The sequence below is a fragment of the Protopterus annectens genome, chromosome 11.part0, assembly GCF_019279795.1.
Source record: "Protopterus annectens isolate FY-2018-M chromosome 11.part0, PAN1.0, whole genome shotgun sequence".
NCBI classification, from domain to species: domain Eukaryota; kingdom Metazoa; phylum Chordata; order Ceratodontiformes; family Protopteridae; genus Protopterus; species Protopterus annectens.
In genome coordinates this window covers 1,568,733,248-1,568,753,693 of record NC_056745.1, presented here as the reverse complement: position 1 = coordinate 1,568,753,693, position 20,446 = coordinate 1,568,733,248, and the positions used below count along the sequence as shown (strand labels likewise).

The following is a 20,446-nucleotide window of genomic DNA, read 5'->3' as shown; positions in this document are numbered from 1 at the left end:
CAGGTCCTCTTAGGGTGGACTCTGACAACACCACAGTTGTGTGGTATAAAAAGGGCACAAAGTCCACTTGCCTATGCAGACGAGCCATAGTATCTTGGCACATTGCCATACAATACAGTGCCTTTCTTCATGGAGTGTGCATCCCATCAGAGAAGAACATAGTGGTAGACCTTTTGAGCAAATTCTTATGAATGAATGTTAAACTGAGAATTCTTCCTGGACATTGACTCTTGGTGGAGTACTTTCCAAGTAGATCTTTTTGCCTCTACTCAGAATAGGCAACTCTGGTTAATTTGTAGCAAGGTACCACACCCAGCTGCCTGGAAGATGGATGCCATGTCTTCCTAATGGAAGGGGAAGTTCCTTTATGCATCCCACACCTTGATTCACACAGTCCTCATAGTCAAGAAGGACAAGTCCAAAATCTTGCTGGTGACTCCCTTTTGGCACTGGTTCCCCCTTCATTTTCACCTGTCCAAGGACAATAATCAGAAGTTATCTCAGAGGGGACTTGCTAACACAATGGCTCTCTAATTCAGATTTCCAAACTCTAAGCTTAACTGTTTTGAAAATTGTATTTTAATTCTATTCAAGCACGAATTCCCAGCACACATAATAAGGTTATGAAGGAGGCTAGGAAACCTACTACAAGAAATTCGAAATGGAAAAGGTTTTCCTTTTGGTGCCACAAGAATGATCAGTACTATTATAAAATGGGTGTCACTAGAATTCTTTCTTATTTGTGTGAGCTGCTCCATTCCAGATTGTCATTTGTTTTTCTATAAAAGCACATTTTCAATCATTTCTGTCTACTTTGCTGCCTGCTTGTAGCTTCATCACTGTCTGCAAGTTTTGAAGTCAGACAGATTTTGAAAGGTGTCCTGCACTTTAAACCTCCAGGAAGAGGTATTCCACCTCCTTAAGATGTAAATTATGTCAGACAAAAACTTGCCCTTGCTCCGTTTGGGCCTGCTGCTCTTTCATCTATGTTTTGTACTTGGAAGACTGTTTTGCTTCTGTCTGTGATTTCAGCAAAGGGGGTATTAGAAGTGCAGCCATCAATGAGCCACTCCAACTTTTCCGCTAATCCATAGAGAAAGGGTAACTCTTAAAACTAACTCTTCCATTATGCTGTTATGCTTAAGGTGGTCAGTCAGGTCTCTTTAAGTCAGTCCATCAATCTTCCTACCGTTTTTTTCCTTTTAATCAGAACAAAGTAAAAAGACAGTTGCACTCTTTGGGCATTCATGGGCAACTCAGACTTTACCTCAATAGAACCATGGATCTTACAAAATCTTAACTTTTTTTTAATAGCAGGAAATTAGGCTCCCCATTGTCTAAACAAAATATTCTAAGTATTACCAGACTGGTGCTTTTTTCTATGCAAGAGTGGGTTTTGCTAGATGTATATTTCAAGGAATTTGAAACCCTAGCTTTGCACCTTTTTCACCACATCTTTCTGTTTAGACAGCTTTGGGAATCTTTCAACTGTTAGTAATACTGCAACAGTGATCCGAAGAAGGATATAGTGCAGTCGTGTAAGAACTTACCATAAAAGTTTTTCTCTGACTGATAGCTGTTGCAGTATCATCTCCTAGCTTACTTCCCCCTCAGATTTTATATTTATTTTCTTGGCTGAGGTGCACTTTGGCTTTCCCTTTTCCTCTTGATGTGTACATTTGTGAGTAGTTGCCACTGTTTATTCTTCAGTACCTTGGTCTGGGGCAAGAAAGTCCTGTGGTAATTCATGCCTATACAGCCCTTATGCACCCCTAACACCTTTGGGCTGAGGTCATAAGTGGACATTCAGTGTGAAGAGAAGGCACCCAGGTTTGGGGAAGTTGGGCAAATGTATAGCTGTCCTTGGCTGGATATCCCAACTGTTAGTAATACTGTAATAGTAATCAGTCAGGCATGTACTGTTGTAAAATAAAAATGTAACGCTGACCAACGCAGCTATAAAACAAAGGATCTGAAGTAGTTAACTTCATTTATCTGCAACCTGTGGGTTATCGGATCCATATCGGATCCGAGCCGACATTTTTCAAGCATCTGCTCCAAGCTCCTCCCCTTACCCGTAATCCCTCACATCTCCTACCTTCCCTCAGATCTCATTTGCCGCTTCATGCAAACGCATCATGGTCTCTATAGCTCCAAGCTGGGTGTAGTAAGTGGTACTTTTTTTGTTATATATTTAATGTGTGTGTGTGTAGACATTTTCGGTCAACCCTTTCCTCCCCTTAGTCGTTCGTCAGTTTTCCATTAAAAAAAAAAAAAAAAAATTTAGTTTAGAAAATTTATTTGTGAGGGTAGTGTAGGTCTTAACCGTCCCTTGTGTGTGTGTTTGTTGGTTTAGTTTTGGCTGAGTGGTGTGTGGTAATGGCTGACTAGCCAAAACCCACATTTAAAAAATGCACCGTGTGTGGCCACAAGCTTTCACCGGCTGATGGCCACACTCTGCGTTATTTGCCTGGGTGTTCCTCACCTTAGTCTGCCATGTAGCGTGTGTGCAGGGTTCAACCCCAGGGCGTTGAAAGAGAGGAAGGCGAAACTGGTAGCTAAGGGCCTGCTTACCAGTTTCTGCATTGGATTCGACTACCTCGACATCGACTCCAGTAGCTGACCCCCCCCCCCCCCTCCAGGCTGGGACTCGATCTCCTCCTAAGCCCGCTGAGAGGGGGACTAAACCAAAGGATAGAGATAAGGACAAGAGAGACAAAGAGAAAAGAGTGGAAAGGCACCGCAAACGGTCCCTGGAGCGGGAGCCATTTCCCAGTCCCGCCCTCTAAAGTTGTCAGGACCACCTCTCCTCGGCTGCATTCCCCAAGGTTCTCCCCAGATGCCTTCCTCGAGGTCATCTCACAGACCAGCCAGGTCCACGGTCACCTCCTTGCGGTCGACTCTTGAGTCGGTCGGAGCTTACATAGACAGGATGATGTGGAGATTTATTCAGACCCAAATCCAAATGGGAATCTTACCAGGCCCCTCTCTGGCCAGAGGGGACCTCTATGCCCTTCTTGCATCCATTCTCTCCTTCCCCTATCCGACCTGCGGTTTTGGGGTTTATGGATCCGAGGATCCTTGGAGTTGGGGGTTCAGCGCTGATGGTCCCTCCAACCTCTACGCCGGCGATTAATCTTGAGTTCCTCAGATCAGACTTAGGATCCAGGCAACTCTTGGGGCCGAGAACGGGGAGCTGGATCCAAGAGAACGGAGGTGTCTTCGGCTCAGACTTTGTCTGATCAGAGTCGTTCCTTTGGAACCCTAGCTACCTTGGCCTCTGCCTCGGTCCTCACAACGGAGTCAGGGAGAACTTCTTCCTTGTTGGTTGCTAAGGAGGTGCGCTCTCCTTTGGTCTTCGACATGATGGAGAGGGTTCTCTCCCAAGGATTGAGACCCCAGCCCATTGCCTTGGACTGTACCCAGGCTGCCGTGGATTTGGTCACGACTCCCATCAGCTTGATCCAAGGACAGCCCATTGCTAGAGGACCCCATGTGGATCCCATCATGTAACCACCCCCCCCCGACTTATTAGCCCACTTCAGTGTGTCCCACTGAGGAGGCTCCCTGTAAGCATTCATGTAAGAGGAGGCACATGGACTCCCCCTGAGTCCTTCACAGAAGATACTGATTTTGAATGAAGGTAAGGGTTCCCCCAGCTCGCCTCCTGAGGATGTCTCCTTTGTCTCCTGTGGAGACATCATGGAATTCCTCCACCAGAGGGGAGGTTGGTCAGCCCCAAAACCCTCAACGGACAAGTCAGTATTCCGAGAGGCCTTTGGCATGGGCCCATCTACATCCTGGTTATCCCCTCCTGCAGATCCATTAGTGGATCTCATTACCACGTGGGCATGGAAGAAGCCTGACACCATAGAGCCAATACCCAAACGCCCGGACAGGATCCTTTTTCCTCCCACAGACAGGCCTGGTATAAGGTATCCCCGGTGAATGCTATGGTGGTTGCATCTGCCACCAAGAGAGAACTGGCTCAGGAAAATTCTACGGTCCACTCTCTGGAAAAGGAGTCTAGGGCAGTGGATCGGTTTGGGAAGCGACTCTTTTCTTCAGCGACATTTTCCATACGAGCGCTGAATTATTTGACACACATCATTCGACTCCAGCGAGACCTAGTCACGGAATTCACTGCGTCATCCCCAGAGTCTTTATCGTCAGAGGACAAGCTACTGTTCTCGGCAAAAATGTCTACTCCGAAATCTGTTTCGAACGTGTCCATGCATCTTCTTTCCCATGCCACAGAAGGAGCGTGTAGGGCGGCTGGGACCGGAGTAGCTATGGGGCGGCATGCTTGGCTCAGACTGTCAGTTCGCAGACCCCTTCAAGGCGTCATTCACAAATGCTCCCTTTGATGGTTCCTCCCTGTTCAGGAAGACAGTTCGTTACACAGTGGTCCAGAGAGAGAAGAATGGGAAGACGGTCTGTTGTCAGAGTCTGCTTCTCTAGCCCTCAAAGATCCTTTTCTAGGACTCAGAGAGGGCAAAAGATGTGGTTCTGAAAAATCTCAGTTTTCCCGGGACTCTCATGACATCTCGTCCTCTAGAGGCAGATAGGGACAAGACAGACGCTGCCCCAGAGGCAGAGGGGGCCCGAGGAACTTTGGGTCTAGGGAGACCTTCTTGGACTGACCCGCGCAGCAACCCTGAGGAGTTGCCAGACTGTCCTGCTCTGGAGACAGTTGGGGTTAAGATTGTCATTGCACCCAATGGCTTGGGAGTGCATTACGGTGGACCATTGGGTGCTCCAAATTATATCCAGAGGATATTCCATCCCGTTTGTTGCCCCACCCATCCAATCAAAGCACCTCCCGGATGTTCCACCCATTTAAAGAGGCAGCAGTGCACGAAATTTCAAAGCTGCTTTACAATCGGTCCATTGAACCAGTTCCCCCAGATCAGTCCGGATTAGGCTTTTACTCCAGGTTTTTTTTAGTGCCAAAAAAGACGGGAGACCTCAGGCCCATATTGGACCTGTCAACTATGAACCTGTCTGTAGCCAAGCAGAAATTCTGGGTGGTCACCTTTGCAGTCCATTCTACCTTACCTCCAAGAAAGCAACTGGATGTGCTAGATAGGCCTCCAGGACGCTTACTACCATATCAAAATTTGCAGAAGCTTCAGGAGATTCCTTCGGTTCCTGCTGGAAGCCATTCATTTCCAGTTCAGAGCCCTATCCTTTGGTCTCACCACAGCCTCCAGGGTGTTTACCAAGTTTATGGCAGTCATAGTGGCTCACCTGAAGCTTCAGGGAATTCAGGTGTTTCCTTACCTAGACAATTGGCTCCTCACTGCTGCCAGCAAGCGTCAACTTTGCTTGGCTAAAGACTCTCCTTCCTGAATTTTGCAGTCAATCTAGGGATTACCATCAACATCTCCAAGTCCCGCTTGAACCCGACACAGACCTTGGAATTCATAGGGGCATGGCTGGACACTCTACTATTGCAAGTTTTTCTCACTTGGGACAGGGTCCAGAACCTACTGGTTCATGTCTCCGTGATCCTCGGCCCTAGGACGCCAATGGCGAGTGATGTTCGAGCCCTAGGCTCCATGGCCACAGCAATTTCAATCCTTCCCTGTGTGCGCCTTCACATAAGGGTGCTTAAGTGGACCCTGGCAGTTAAGTGGTCTTGGTTAGACCTTCCCATGGACTACCCAATACGAATCGGCAGATCCTGCAAGATTTCTCTTCTTTGGTGGCTCCAGTCGCCAGAAATCTTGGCAGGTCATCCCTTCTTAACACCCCCAGCCCAAGCCAAAGTGACCACGGATGCCTCCCAGCTCGGGTGGGGGGGCACTTTTTGGGGAGGACGGTCCAAGGCATGTCGTGCCAGACCAAGACCAGATTGTATATCAATGTTCTGGAGATGAGGCCAGCGCTTTTAGCATTGCAAGCCTTCCATGCTGTTCTTCCCCCGGGGACAATTGCAGTTCAGTCAGACAAACATGTCTGTTGTCTGGTACATCAGCAAACAAGGAGGAACCAGATCTTACCCTCTCTGCCACGATGCCATCAGAGTGTGGAAGTAGGCGATCTCCACCAGTCGGTTTCTGGTTGTAAAGCACATCCCGGGACGCTCCAACATTTTAGCAGACAGTCGGGCTATTCTAATGCCATGTGAGTGGTCTCTGAAACGGTCAGTAGTGGAGTAGATTTTCCTTGCGTGGGGTCACCCTTGCTGTGACCTCTTCGCATCTCTTTCCAACGTGAAGTGCAGCGGGTTCTTTGCTCTGATCCCCTCACCAGTGGACTCCCCCAGAGACGCTCTCGTCCATACTTGACCTCCCGGGTTACTGTATGCCTATCCTCCGCTACATCTCATTCCGAAGTTTCTTGAGAAAGCTTGCTGACTGGGGTGCAAAGTGATCCTCATTGCCCCGTTCTGGCCTCGTCAAGTGTGGTTCCCCTTCCTCTGGTCTCATGCTCTAACTCTTCCACGGATTCTGGATCCCTACCCGGATCTCATCTCTCGGGCATTAGTCCACCCGATCTGGGCAGCCTCAATCTGATGGCTTTGTTGCCCCAGTTCCCTTGATCGCTAAGACTTCCGGTCTGTCATCTGCAGTAAAGAGTATTTTGTGGCATCCCACAAAGCTTCCACTAGGAAGGTTTATTGCAGCAAATGGAAACGCTTCTCAGAGAAACCTAGATCCATTTACGCCCCCAGTTCCTACAGTGTTGGAGTTTTTGTCCTATATTTTCCAACAAGGGGCTAGTTCCTCTGCGGTGAAAGTACAACTGGCAGCCATATCTAATTTTCAAGTCGGCGAAAATCTGAATGCTCTGGCCTCTTTGAGATTGTGCAAGGCTTTTCTGAAAGGTACTTTTCTTTTGCGTCCCCCGGTGAAGGATTCCGTCCCTCCTTGGGACCTTACCTTAGTTCTACAGGTGTTGGTGGCACCCCCATTTGAACCAGCAGCGTCAGTAGATTTGAAATTCCTGTCCTAGAAGACAGCTTTTCTAGTGGCCATTACCTCAGCCAGAAGGGTTTCTGATATCCAAGCTTAGCCTGCCATGCCCCGTTACTTGATCTTTCATAAAGACAGGGTTTCGGTCCGCACGAACCCTTCTTTCTTACTGAAAGTTGCTTCTGAATCAAATATTAACCAGATGATTAATCTGCCTGTGTTCTTTCCAAATTTCCAGAATAAGGGAGAATATAAGCTGCATTTGCTAGATGTTCATAGACAGCTTTGTTTCTGTTTACACAGGACTAAACAATTCCGTAAGTCTGACCAACTGTTTGTGTCCTTTTCCAGACACTTTTTGGGCAAGGCCATTTCCAAGGTGTCCTTGGTCAGATGGATTACAAGGTGTATACTGCAAGTCTATAGGGATAAAGGTCTGTCCCCACCTGGTCCTATTAAAGCTTATTCTACCAGATCTATGGCAACTTCTGCTTTTTGGTCTAGGGTCACTCTGGATGATATCTGTGCAGCAGCGACCTGGGCAAGGTCGCATACATTTATTTTTCATTATAAGTTGGATTTGATCTCTAGAGGGAGAGCATCCTTTGGCTCTGCAGTGCTCAGGAATATCCTTCCATGAGGGCCTCCCAGGAGTTTTAGTAGCTGGGAACTCTGTCCCATAGGTTGCAGATAAATTAAGTTAACTACTTCAGATAAAGAAGTTATGTACTCACCATAACATTCCATCTGTGTAGTTATACTTAATTTTCTGCAACTGTCCCACCCTCCTTCCCCCTAACCTGTTCTAGGTTAGTGTTATTGAGTTGCTAATAGTTTGAATAGTGGCAAACTCAGTTTGAGGGAAGGTAGGAGATGTGAGGGATTATGGGTAAGGGGAGGAGCTTTGAGCAGATGCTTGAAAAAATGTTATCGGATCCGATATGGATCCGATTACCCACAGGTTGCAGAAAATGAAGTATAACTACTTAGATGGACTGTTATGGTGAGAACGTAACTTCTTTATTTAATGTACAAAGTTTTCGTAGCAAAACTGCTGCCTCATCAGACTTGCAATAAAAACAGTCAAGACAACCAGTTACATTATAGGTTCATAGGTTCATCGTTAGGTACTAGGCTATTGGCTCTAGGGCCTATATAAGCCTAACCAAAGGTACCCTTGCTTTCGCCACCCAAGAAAATAATTTTCCTGTGCCACTGTCGAGCAGAGCCACAGAAGTGATCCCTGGGGTGAAGTTCCCATCTCCCATCCAATCATCAAGATTTTTCTTGAACAGTGCTAATGAGGAGCTTTGTTTGATATAGACAGGTAGTTTGTTCCAGAGTATGGGAAGTCTCTGGGACAGGAATCTATCCCTCCAGCATGTTCTGTTTATTGTGGTGACGAGGTTTAGGTCCCTAGAGCGTGTAGCTCGTAGGGATTGGGATTTCTTTAAGTGGAGCATGTCTAAAAGCTCTGGGTTTGACATAGCTTTGTGTGTTAGGCAGAGATCGCCTCTGAGTAGACTATATGCAACGGAGTAAAGCTGCAGTTTTTTGAGACTGTCTGCATAGGGCATCTCTTTGAGGCCGGTAATCCTATTTGTGAGGTATTTCTGTGGCCTTTCCAGTTGTACATGTCTTGTGAGGTACATATCTAAAGGGGCATTGTACTCTATAATGGGTCTAATGAGTGATGAGTAGAGGGGAACAATGACCTCTTTTTTTCCTGGATGAGAAACCTTTTGTGATGAGGTGTGCCACATAAAAGGATTTCCTGACTACTGTGGTGATGTGATTATCAAAGGAGAGACTACTGTCCACCTGTGTCCCAAGGTCTCATTACACTTTCGGTGTTAAGTAGACTACCACTTATGTGGTAGTTCATAGGTACTGAGTTTTTACCAAAAGGAATGACAATGCACTTTTTGGCTTTGAGCTCGAGGCCATGGCTTTGACACCAGGCATCTGTCTCAGCAAGGCCCTTTTGTAGGATGCCCACATCTTTTGGAGTTTTGATTATGGCTCCTAGTTTGCAGTCATCTGCGAACTTCATTAGCCAAAGACCTTTTGTGTTGGCCTGTACTTCAGAGCAGTAGATACCAAACAGGAGAGGACCCAGGACTGAACCCTGTGGTACTCCACTTGTCACTGGTCTGAAGCTGGATTGGAGTCTGCTACTTTCACTGTGTGGGTTCTGTCAGTGAGCCAGTTGGCAACCCATCTTGTGACATAGGGATTTATACCTAGTTTAGTGAGTTTATCTGTAATTCCAGAGTGGAAGATGGTGTCAAAAGCCTTGGCGAGATCTAGATAGGCTGTGTGAACCACCTTACCCTCATCTACGGCTTTGGTGACTACTTCAAAGAAATCTGTCAGGTTTAGGAGACATGATCTGCCTTTTACAAACCCGAACTGGGTGGGGTCCTGAGTTTGGAGATTACCAATGTCATTGTTTATAAGTTCCATGATGATACGCTCCATGGCCTTGCAGACCAGGCTTGTTAGGCTAATGGGGCGGTAGTTTCCGGGATCTGCGGTGGCTCCCCCTTTGTGGAGTGGGATAACTGTCGCTGTGCGCCATTCACATGACATGTCTAATTGAAAAGTTCAATGAGGTAAGTTTCTCCCTTTTAAAGCAGGTTTAATGGAAACACGCCCATTCAAGCCTTGGGTGTTTGTCAGCATTTAGACTGACAATCCACCTAAGTTCTGCACATTCTGTCAGATTCACTAAATCACCAAGCCTCAAGAAGATAATCGACAAATCGTTTGTAGCAACATAAATGATTAGCAAAGGGATTTTTGTTATGCACAAATTCATGTTACCAATAAGACTTTCAGCTAATGCTGGTGAGTTGTGTAATGTAATACATCTACTCGCTACCTAAAATATATGAATAGGAGGTTGGAATTGAAATGTTTTGCAAGTTGCAACACTGAGAATGTGGTTTATTGTGCTACCTGCATGACCTGTGATTGTTACTGTATTGGCAAAACTAACTGTAGTTTAAGGGAGAGAATTTTGGAACATGCAGGTGATGTCAAGAAAGGGAAACTAATGCACTGGCCAAGCATGTAACTGAAAATAGGAATGAACATAAATTTAAGTTTGCTGTTCTGGAAGTGCTTTGTGAAAGTGTGAGGCTTCTAATGCCTGCAGCCTTATTTGTAGGACTTTATGGAGGATGGCCGTATTTCTGCAGATCTCGCATTATGGTAAGCGCATTATGGTAAGCATGCAACTTTTGTTTATATGAGCTACTTAAGCACTATGGTAGATTTTTAAACCTTGCCAACTGAGGAGCTTCCCTTCTTCGGGTGGAGTTAAGTGGACCATAGAGCTCCATTTGCATGGCTTCTAAGTCATTGGCTTCATACTTCATGAGGGTATGTTCATTGTTGCCTGTAGAAAGCCACAACACTCAATACAGATGAGACCTATGACAACACTACAGTAGGACCAGCTACTCGGGTCTTAGTACATTAGGATAGAATAAGTTACTGAAGTGTTACAGCAGTTTATAGCAAAAGTTATGTGCGTAAGTTGCTGCTGCAAGAGTGCATTCTTGAATGTCTAGTTTTATGGTGAGTACTTCACGTAACTATATTTTTTCTTAGGTATATTGGTGCACATTAAGCTTTTAGGGCATTTCATATTTGTGCTTTTTATACAGACAAACACCAATACTCATCTTATGCATTCTGTACCTCGGTTCAGATATTGAGTCTTTTTTATCCAATTTACATGAGGCTCACTTCACTTCTCATTTGAATTCCAGACTTTTTGGATGATTTAAATACATTTGAGGATATAAAATTATAGATTTTGTAGGGGGGTACTGTGTCCTTCCTTTTTTAACATTGTTGAGAGGAGCAGTTGAGGAAAAAGTTGAATGTTAAGTAGTCCTATCTCACCTTCATACTTTACATATGGGATTGGAGCTGATCCTCTGCTCCGATTCGGCCTATTTACAAGCTGGAAGACTTCTTGTTGGCTCGTGGCTAGGTAGGTATCCCATGGTGCACCAGTACAATCCCCAGATCTTGTTTGCTGCGTCAATGAGTTCTGTTGTGCTTCTCTTTGGCTCTGGCTAAGTGTTTGCGTATTTTCAACTTTTTCAAAGTTTTCTTCACTGTTTAGCTTAGATTAGATATTTGGTTCTATACAGTTAAGTCGTTACTGTTTGTAGTATTCAATTGTAGTATAAAGTTATCTTATATTTGTGCCATTTGGTGCAATTTTTGGCCTTTGGCCGTTATTTCTTCTTGGTATCCCTTGTACCAGGCTTGCTATTTGGATTAAAGTAGGTGTTTTTTGCACACTAGTATTCTGTGTGTTTAAATAGAATTTGGTGGTTTCCGCTTGCTATTTAGTTATTAATTTGCTGTTAGCATCGTATTGCTAATATTGTTGACAGAACTTCGTTCTCTTTGTTTTTGCAGTTGACTTGTACTGTTATTCCCCACTGTTCTGTTGAGTGTGCTATTCTCCCTTATAACTGTTGGGTCTGTTTAAGTTAGAAGACCCTATCCCCTCTTGCCCGGGCCAGACCCGTTTAAGTTAGAGGATCTAGTCCTCCTCCTCCTTTTTTTTTCTCTGTGTGCATGTGTTCTATTGATTTGAGAAATGTCTAAAGAGAGTAAGGAGCATAAGCCATCCGGCTTCAAGAAATGTGTTAAGTGCTTTCAAAAGATGTCCTTAATGGATGGTCACGGTAATTGTGTTTACTGTTTTGGGGCCATCCATTTGCAGGTGACCTGTTTATCCTGTCATGTCTTTAGTCCCAGGGTGTTGCAGGAAAGGAAGAATAAGTTAATACTAAAAGGTCTCCTTAAACCTTCCTTCGAGCCTTCAAGAAAGACTTGTCTAGTTCCTCCTCATCATCCAAATATGCTAAAGGAAAGTCTAAATCTGCCAAGAGGCCCTCCCCGGCACTGGCTGGTATCTCGGAGCCACCTCTTAAAGTTGTGAAAACTGTCTGATCGGCTCCACAGACCTCGGAGCCGACTGAGAGTGGCATTGTTGTTGCTGGGTCGGTTCCAAGTTTTTCAGAGCCAACCGCTGGGACTCTTGAGACTACTTCTCGGAGCCGGTCTATGGAACCTCTACCGGTCTCCTTGTTAGTGAAGTCTCCTGTACCTTCAAATTCTCGATATCCTACCATGTCACCCAGGTCTTCCAGGAGTTTATCGGAAGACGACGTGGAGAGGGTAGTGCAGAGACTTTTGAAGTCTGCTTTGCCTAAATTGTTGTTTGCTCTGACCCAGTCGGCTCCGGAGCCACTCAAGCCCGTTCAACCCTTTGTGTTCATTCCTCCTCCGAGCCATGCTGGTTTTTGGGAGCCAGAGTGCTTGGTACCACCGATGGAACCCTCTGCTCCAGCTCCAATTGTGGCTGTTTTGGAGCAGAGTTCTGCTCCGACACTTTCGGTGCCATCCATAGTGTCCAGGGGTCGAAGCTCTCCGGTTGGCCCCAACAGTGATGCTTGGAACCGAACTTCTAAGGTTTCCAAGTCTTCCTCTCGGCATGTCGGCTAGGGGTGAGTTCTGACCCTGCATCTATTTCTGAGCCAATGGCTCTGGCTCCGTCAGCATCCTCTGTCTCCTCGAGCCGGAGAGGTTGGCTTTCGAGATGATGAGGAGTGTGCTGTCCCGACCATCAGCTCCTACTGGGGTTACCGGCACTCTTCCCCCCATAGCACCTACTTCTGTCTCAGCTCCTACTCCCTCCAGCGGCAGCAGAGACCCCCCAGCTTCAGGAGCCACAGGCCGGTGGCCCCCATTCTTACAAGACCTCCCCGGAATGTCATTCCGAGGAGCCCCCACGGAAGACGACTTGTAAGAGGAAGCATGTAGACTCCCAGGATGAGTCTCTGACACTGACTTTGAGGAGTCTGAAGGGTCCCCCAAGTCATCCTCTGATGATGTCTCCTTCGTAGACATCCTGAAGATCTTGAAACAGAGGTATGACTGGCCCACTGTCACCCCTTCTGATGAGGAGTCTGTGTACCCGAAGGCTTTCGGGTCTCAACCTTCTGCCTCTTGGGTGTCTCCACCTTTCGATGAACTGATGGATTTATTTAGTTGAAAGGTGTGGGATACTCCTGATGCCATGGAGCCAGTTCCCAGGAGACCAAACAAGTTCCTTTCTTCCCCTCCAGGAAAAGACTTTTTATCTAAAGGTGTGGCTGTAGATGCCATGGTGGTGGCGGCCGCTAAGAAGGAGTTAGCTGAGACTTCTGTTCATCCACCGAATAAGGAGTCTCGAACGATTGACAGATATGGGAAGTGTATCTTCTCTTCAGAGGCATTTACCCTTAGATCGCTGAATTACCTTGCTCACTTTACTAGGCTCCAGAGAGATCTCCTTAAAGAGTTAGGAGATTCTATGCAAGGTACATGTACTGAGGGAGTCCCTGACAAGGTTTCTGCCCAGTTGACCACCTTGACTTCTATCGTTAACGCCTTCATGTGGCTCATTTCGTATATTGTGGCCGATGTTGCGAGTAGGGCAGCGGGTTCAGGAATTTCCTTGAGGCGTCATTCCTGGATGCATTTGTGTAACTTTGCGGAGCTGTTTGTCTACCTTTACCAATGCCCCATTCGACAGTTCTTCATTGTTTGGATCCAAAGTAAAGGACACTCTCACCCGGTGCGAGCAAGAAGGAAAATACTCTCTGCCGTGGGAGTATGTTTTACTGTTCCCTGTAGACTATGCCCTAAGGGTCAGAGGGCCGGTAAAATGTGGTTCAAGAAGTCACAGATTTTTTTTCCAGGAAGCACAGGGTGACGACTCCTTCAGAGTCAGAGGAGGGGGAGGAAATGGTAGACGTCACCCTAGAGGCAGGGGTGGTCTTCAAAACCAGGGAGGTTGCGATTCCTTTCGGGACTGGCCTTATCAGCGCTCCTAATGTGGGACCGGGCTGTGCTTCTCTGGGGCCGGTCGGGGGTCGCATTTCTTTGTATCCAGAAGCCTGGCTAAGTATCACTCAAGACAAGTGGGTACAAAGAATTATTAGCAGAGGTTATGTAATACCCTTTTCTCTTCCACACTTTGTTCCCAAGAAGATCCCAGATGTTGCACCCAATCACAGGGATCAGGCAACTGTGGAGGCTAACAAGTTGCCGTCAAAAAGAGTCATCCAGACCATCCCAGCAGACCAAATAGGATTCAGAACTTACTCCAGATTCTTTCTAGTGTCAAAACGTACAGGGGACTGGAGACCCATTCTAGACCTCAGCAGATTGAACGAATCAGTAAAGAAGGACAAGTTCCAGATGGTAACACTGCAGTCTGTAGTCCCGTTGTTAGGGAAAGACAATTGGATGTGCTCAAAAGATCTCCAAGACGCTTATGTAAAAATGGACAGGGCGTCAAGGAGTCATCTACGCTTTCGGCTGGGAGCTAGTCACTTCCAGTTCCGTGCTCTGCCCTTTGGTCTCACCACAGCCTCCTGGGTGTTCACCAAATGTATGGCAGTAGTGACAGGATTCCAGGTGTTTCCTTATTTGGACGACTGACTCCTGAGTGCCTCCACCAGGCATCTACTCCTTCAGAGCATATTCAGCTTTGTCCCCAATTGGGAATATCTCTAATTTGGGAAAAATCTGCCTTATTGCCCTCAATCTGTGAATTTTATAGGCCCAGAGATAAACAGTAAACAAGGTGGTTAGTCTTCCTGCCAAAAGGGCACAAAACCTGGTGTTTCAAGTTCACTTTCTTCTTACCTTGCGAAGGGTCATAGCCAAGATCGTTCTACAGCTCCTTGGGACCATGGCTTCCACCATACTATTAGTACCACTAGCCAGGTTACACATGAGAATTCTTCAGCGGCTCTTGTCCCAATGGTCCTTTCAGCACTTTCCATTATCCCATCACATTCTACTGACAGAATCTTGCTAGAAGGACCTCCTTTGGTGGACATTACCCAGTCAACTGACTACGCACTCTTCAATTGTTCCTCGCCAACCCACTGCCACTGTGAACAAAGATGCCTCACAGGTGGGGAGGGGCATTATCTAGGCAGGACTGTCCAAGGCACATGGCAAGACCACAAGGCCCACCTGCATATCAAAATTCTAGAGATGAGGGTGGTGCTTCAAGCATTGCAAGCACTTCACGACCTTTCTCTGGGGACTATTGCAATACAGTCAGACAACATGTCTGTAGTATGGTATATCAACAAACAGGGTGAAACCAGATTTTACCCACTCTGTCGAGAGACCATGCGAGTTTGGGAATGGGCAATATCTCCCCAGTGCTTTCTGGTGGAGACTCGCATTCTAGGGATGACCAACGTGATAGCCAACAAGCTCAGCCCGGCGATTCTGATGCCTCATGAGTGGTCTCTGAAACGGGAAACAGCAGAACAGATTTTCCGCAGGTGGGGACAGCCTTGCTGCAACCTCTGCCAGTCCAATCAATGCCAAGTGCAGCAGCTACTTTTCTGTCATCCCCCCTCTGGGGAGTCACCCAGAAACGCACTTGTTCACGATTCGCCCTTGGGTATCCTGTATGCTTTTTCTCCCTTTCCTCTCATTCCGAAGGTGATTCAGAAAGCGAAACAGCTGGGAAGCCAAGTTGAATCCTCTGGCCTCGTCAGGTTTGGTTCCCCTTCCTCGGGCCTCTTCTCCTGGACTATCCTTGAATTCTGGACCCAGTTCCAGACCTGTTGACTCACATGTCAGGTTCACTTCACACCTCATTACACACCCTCAATTTGACAGTGTGGCTGCTCCAGTTCCATCCGTAGTCAGGCTTCACGACTTCTCGCCTTCCGTGACTCATCCTTATGTCTTCTCATAAACCTTCTACTATGGAACTTTATTCAAGTAAATGGAAAATATTCTTTCTTTGGGCAGAGAAAATGGATGTTGACCCCTTCACTGCCTCCATTCCTGTGGTTTTGGAATATCCCTCTGAACTATTTCGCCAAGGATCTGAGGCTGCCACCATCAGAGTCTAGTTGGCAGCGATTTCACATTTCCACTTGGGGTTTCCAGATTCCAACTTGATATCTCATAAATTGTGCCAAAACCTTCCTTAAAGGTGCCACTTTGCTTAGACCTCCGGTTCAGGAGCCTGTGGCCTCATGGGATTTAAACTTTGTGTTATCAAAATTGACATCGCCCTTTGAGCCTTCTCATTCATGCTCTTTGAAGTTCGTGTCTTGGAAGACGTTGTTTTTGGTGGCTATCACGTCTTCTAGATGGGTGTCAGAATTGTAAGCCTTGTCTGTTAAACCGCCTTATCTGATTTTTCATAAAGACAGGGTGTCCCCTCATACTTAACCCTTCCTTTGTCCCCAAGGTCTGTTCCCAGGCCACATTGAATCAGTCCATAGATAAAGCTTCCAGTTTTCTTTCCGAATCACTCCAATGCAGCTGAGTACAAGTTTCACCAACTGGATGTCCGTAGACAATTATGTTTTTATTCGCACTGGACTAAAGACATTAGAAAATCACATCAGTGGTCCATTTCCTTCTCCGAATCCAGGTTGGGCTTACCAGTTTCCAAAGTGACTCTCTCTAACTGGATTTCTAGCTCTATAGCTTAAGTTTACAGTTCTGAGGACAAAGCTTTACCCTTTAAAATCCAGGCTCATTCTACCAGATCTCAGTCTACCTCTGCAGCCTTTCAAGCCAGGGTTCCTTTTCACAATATTTGTGCGGCTGCTACATGGGCTACCCCTCACACTTTTATTACTCATTACAAATTGGATTTAATCTCCAGGGGCAGAGCTTCCTTTGATTCCACAGTACTTGAGTATTTTTCGTTGAGCCACCCAAGGATAAGGTGCTAGGGTGTAAAGAATGAAGGTGAGTAGGACTGCTTAACATAAAGAAGTTATGTACTTACCATAATGTTCCATGTTAGTAGTCCATCTCGCCCTGCATTCTTTCGAACCTGCCCTCCTTCCCCCATCCTGGATGTACCTGGAGACAGAAAAATACTAATTTCATTATTTATTTAGTTGGATTTTTCTTTGGGCTGTTTATTTTTTTCTAGTCAGCAGCAAACAAGATATGGGGATTGTACTGGTGTACCATGGGATACCTACCTAGCCACGAGCCAACAAGAAGTCTTCCAGCTTGTAAATAGGCCAAGTAGGAGCTGAGGATCGGCTCCGATCCCATATTTAAAGAATGAAGGGTGAGATGGACTACTAACATGGAACGTTATGGTAAGTACATAACTTCTTTTTTAGTGTGATTATTTATACCATCATTTCCTTTTTTTCTAGGCCATGGTTATTATTAATGGTTATCTGTATATATTTGGAGGAACAACGGGCTACATTTACAGCACGGATCTGCACAGATTAGATCTTAAAACTAGGGAGTGGATACAGCTGAGGCCAAACAATCATCCAAATGATCTTCCAGAGGAAAGGTAAGGTGGTGCTTGTGGCGGAGGAAAATGTTTATAATCACTGAAAATGTAATGGATTACAGCACTGGCTGCATAATAAATTCAACTTCCTCTTGAGTGCTGTGTTGACTTTTTCACTTATTCTATTTAATTATCAGAAACCCTCAAAAGAAGTGATCTGTTTCTTAAATACACTAAGAATATTGGGCTAACTTATTGAGAGCCTCAGAGTTGATGATGTTGGACTGGTATTCTTAATAGCGTGTTCAGACCTTACTGACCTATTTTTTTATAAGTCTTTGGACAATGCCATTTTAAATGTTCCCTTTGGTACTGAGTTTTAAAACAAACTGCATATGGACATTGTGGGTATCAAACTCTTCTGCTGGATTTGAATCGGTGCTCATTATCAACTGATTCATAGGTTCATAGTTTGATACTAGGCTATCGGCCCTAGGTTCTGTACAAGCTTAGCCATAACAGTTCCCTGGCTATTTCTTCCCACAATATTTACCTCCCTGGGTGACTGACATGATCCCTGGGATAAATTTCCTATCTCCCATCCAGTCGTCAAGGTTCTTTTTGAAGAGGGCCAAGGGAGGCGCTCTGCTTAACATGTATGGGCAGTGTATTTCCAGAGTATGGGGGAGTCTCTGGGTCAGGAACCTATCCCTCCAGCATGTTTTGTTCATTGTGATGACAAGGTTCAAGTCCCTGGAGCATGTGGCTCTGATGGATTGGGATTAGCATGTCCAACAGCTCTGGGTTTGAAATGGCTTTGTATGTTAAGCAGAGATCGCTTTGGAGTAGACGATATGCGACAGAGTATGGCTGGAGTTTTTTTTTTTTTTTTTTTTAAGAAGGTCAGCATAGGGCATCTGCTTTAGGCCTGTGATTCTTTTAGTTGGGTGTTTCTGTAGCCTTCCCACTTGTTGCAGATGTCTTGAGGTACATACCAAATTTGGCATTGTACTGTATGATGGTAACTCGCGGTGGTGGTGCTGCGGTAGCGTTGTTGCCTCACAGTAAGACACTGTCCGGTTCGATTCTCAGCTAGAGCGTCTTCTGCATGGAGACATGCGTGAATGGGTGTACCTTCTTTGAAGGTTGTGCATCAGGGCTGGTAACTCAGCACATAAAAATCAACTACCAATCATTAGCGGACCGGAGTTCCACTTTAGCGACCCCTAACCCCTAAAAGCCGAAAGACAGAACAACTCTATGATGGGTCTGTTGAGGGATGAGTACAATGGGACAATGACCTCCTTTTTCTGGATGAAAAGCCCTTAGTGATGAGGTGAGCAACATAGAAGCATTTCCTGACTGTTGTGGCGATGTGGTTATCGAAGGTGAGACCACTGTCCACCTGTGTTCCTAAGTCTCTTACCACACTTTCGGTGTTTAGTGTACTGCCACCTATGTGGTAATTCATGGGTGCATTTTTTCCCAAAGGGGATAACTATACACTTCTTGGCATTGAGCTTGAGGCTATGGCTCTGGCACCAAGCATCTGTTTCTGTAAGGCCCTTTTGTAGAATATCTACATCATTTGCAGCTTATTACAGTATATACTGTGGAATTCTGTCATGTTATTTTTGTCTATCGAGTTTATCGTATGGCACATAAATTAGAAATGTTTTCTGTCGGAGGTCAGTTTTTTTACAGTAAAATACAGTAGATGTACCTGCCAGTAAATAGTTTTGTATTATACATATTTGTGTGTGTGTGTGTGTGTGTGTATATCTGAAGTAGTTTACTTCATTTGCTCTTCAGCCTGTGCATATTCGGATCGGTTCCGAGATGGCAGCTGCAGCATCATCTGATCCGAGCTCCAAGCTCTTCCCCTTACCCAAAATACCCCTCCATCTCCTTCCTTCCCTCAGATGTCGTTTGCCGAGGCTTAGCCTAGCATCGTGGTCTCTAAAAGCTCCAGGCGTGGTAATTTTCCATAGCAAATTTTTTGGGTATGTGTTTTTTTTTTTTTTTTTTTTTTCCTTGTAGTGTTAGGTCAGGTTTCCCTTTCCTTTACATCCCCTACCTCATTGTTGCATCGCATTTAAAAAAAAAAAAAAAAAAAGAAAGAAAAAAAAAAAACAAAGGTTAGCATGATACTCTTCCCCCCACTTTGTGTGTGGTTGGTCGGTAAAGACAGTTTGTACTTCTTCCTTGGCATGGCTGAACAAACCAAGTCTGTTTTTAGGAAGTGCACAGAGTGTGGCCACAAGCTGTCCCCAGCTGATGGCCCTCTTTGTGCATTGTGTGCTTAGGGGGGGGGCCCTCACCTTTCTACTGCTTGCTCGATTTGTCTGGGCTTTAATCCAAAGGCCGTGAAAGACAGCAAGGCCAAGCTTATGAAGGGACTGCTTTCTGCTTTGGGGGTGGCTATCCCCGTGACTATGCCAGTCAAGGCTGTGACTGCTTCTACTTCATCCTCCTCGCAGGCCGGGACTCATCCTCCTGAACAGAGGTCTGTGGAAGGGGAACTATCTAAAAAGTACAGGGATAAGGTGAGCAAGGGATCCCTGGACCGATCGGGTCCTCCTCAGAAACTTCAGGCTATTTCTAGGCATGGCAGTCCATAGCTCCGATCGCCAAGGTTCTCACTGGAGCCTAGACCTTCAAGGGCCTCTGTGCACCGACATTCCAGGTCTACGTCACTGGCATCATTGTCACGCTCCACCAGAAGTTTAAGCGGAGATGGACAAAATGATGCGAAGATTCATTCGCCCACAGATCCAGATGGGAGTCTTGCCAGCCCCCTCTCCCCCTGGAGCAGGGAGCTCACTTCCCTTTTTCACCCCTATAACTCCTTCTCCAATCTGACCCCCGGTATCGGAGTCTTTGGATCTGAGAGGTCTCTGAGTCGGGGGGGTCGGCGCCAATGGTAGCTTGTACCTTGATGCTGGCCATTACATTGAGCACGTCAGATCCAACTAGTTCGGACCTGAGCAGCTCACTGAGCCATAGTCTGGGTGTCATATCTGAGGTGGTGTTTCCATCTGTTCCGACCATGTCAGGTTACGGCCCTCCCCTTGGCATCTTGGCGCATGCAGGGCTCTGCCTAGATTTCCCCATCAGTTCCGAGGAGAGCTGCTTCTTTACTCATGTCCCAGTAGGCTCGCTGTCCTTCGGCATTCGATGTAGTGGAACGGGT

At 46.1% G+C, this 20,446-nt stretch overlaps 1 protein-coding gene across 1 annotated transcript in view; it reads left to right on the top strand.

The window, feature by feature from the left end:
* KLHDC10 (kelch domain containing 10) overlaps nucleotides 1–20,446 on the top strand; it is a 1,235,840-nt gene that overhangs the window by 297,575 nt on the left and 917,819 nt on the right. Inside the window, exon 4 of the mRNA XM_044088850.1 lies at nucleotides 17,165–17,313. Within this exon, the coding sequence (XP_043944785.1) occupies nucleotides 17,165–17,313 (149 nt within the window). The remainder of the gene's footprint in view (nucleotides 1–17,164; nucleotides 17,314–20,446) is intronic.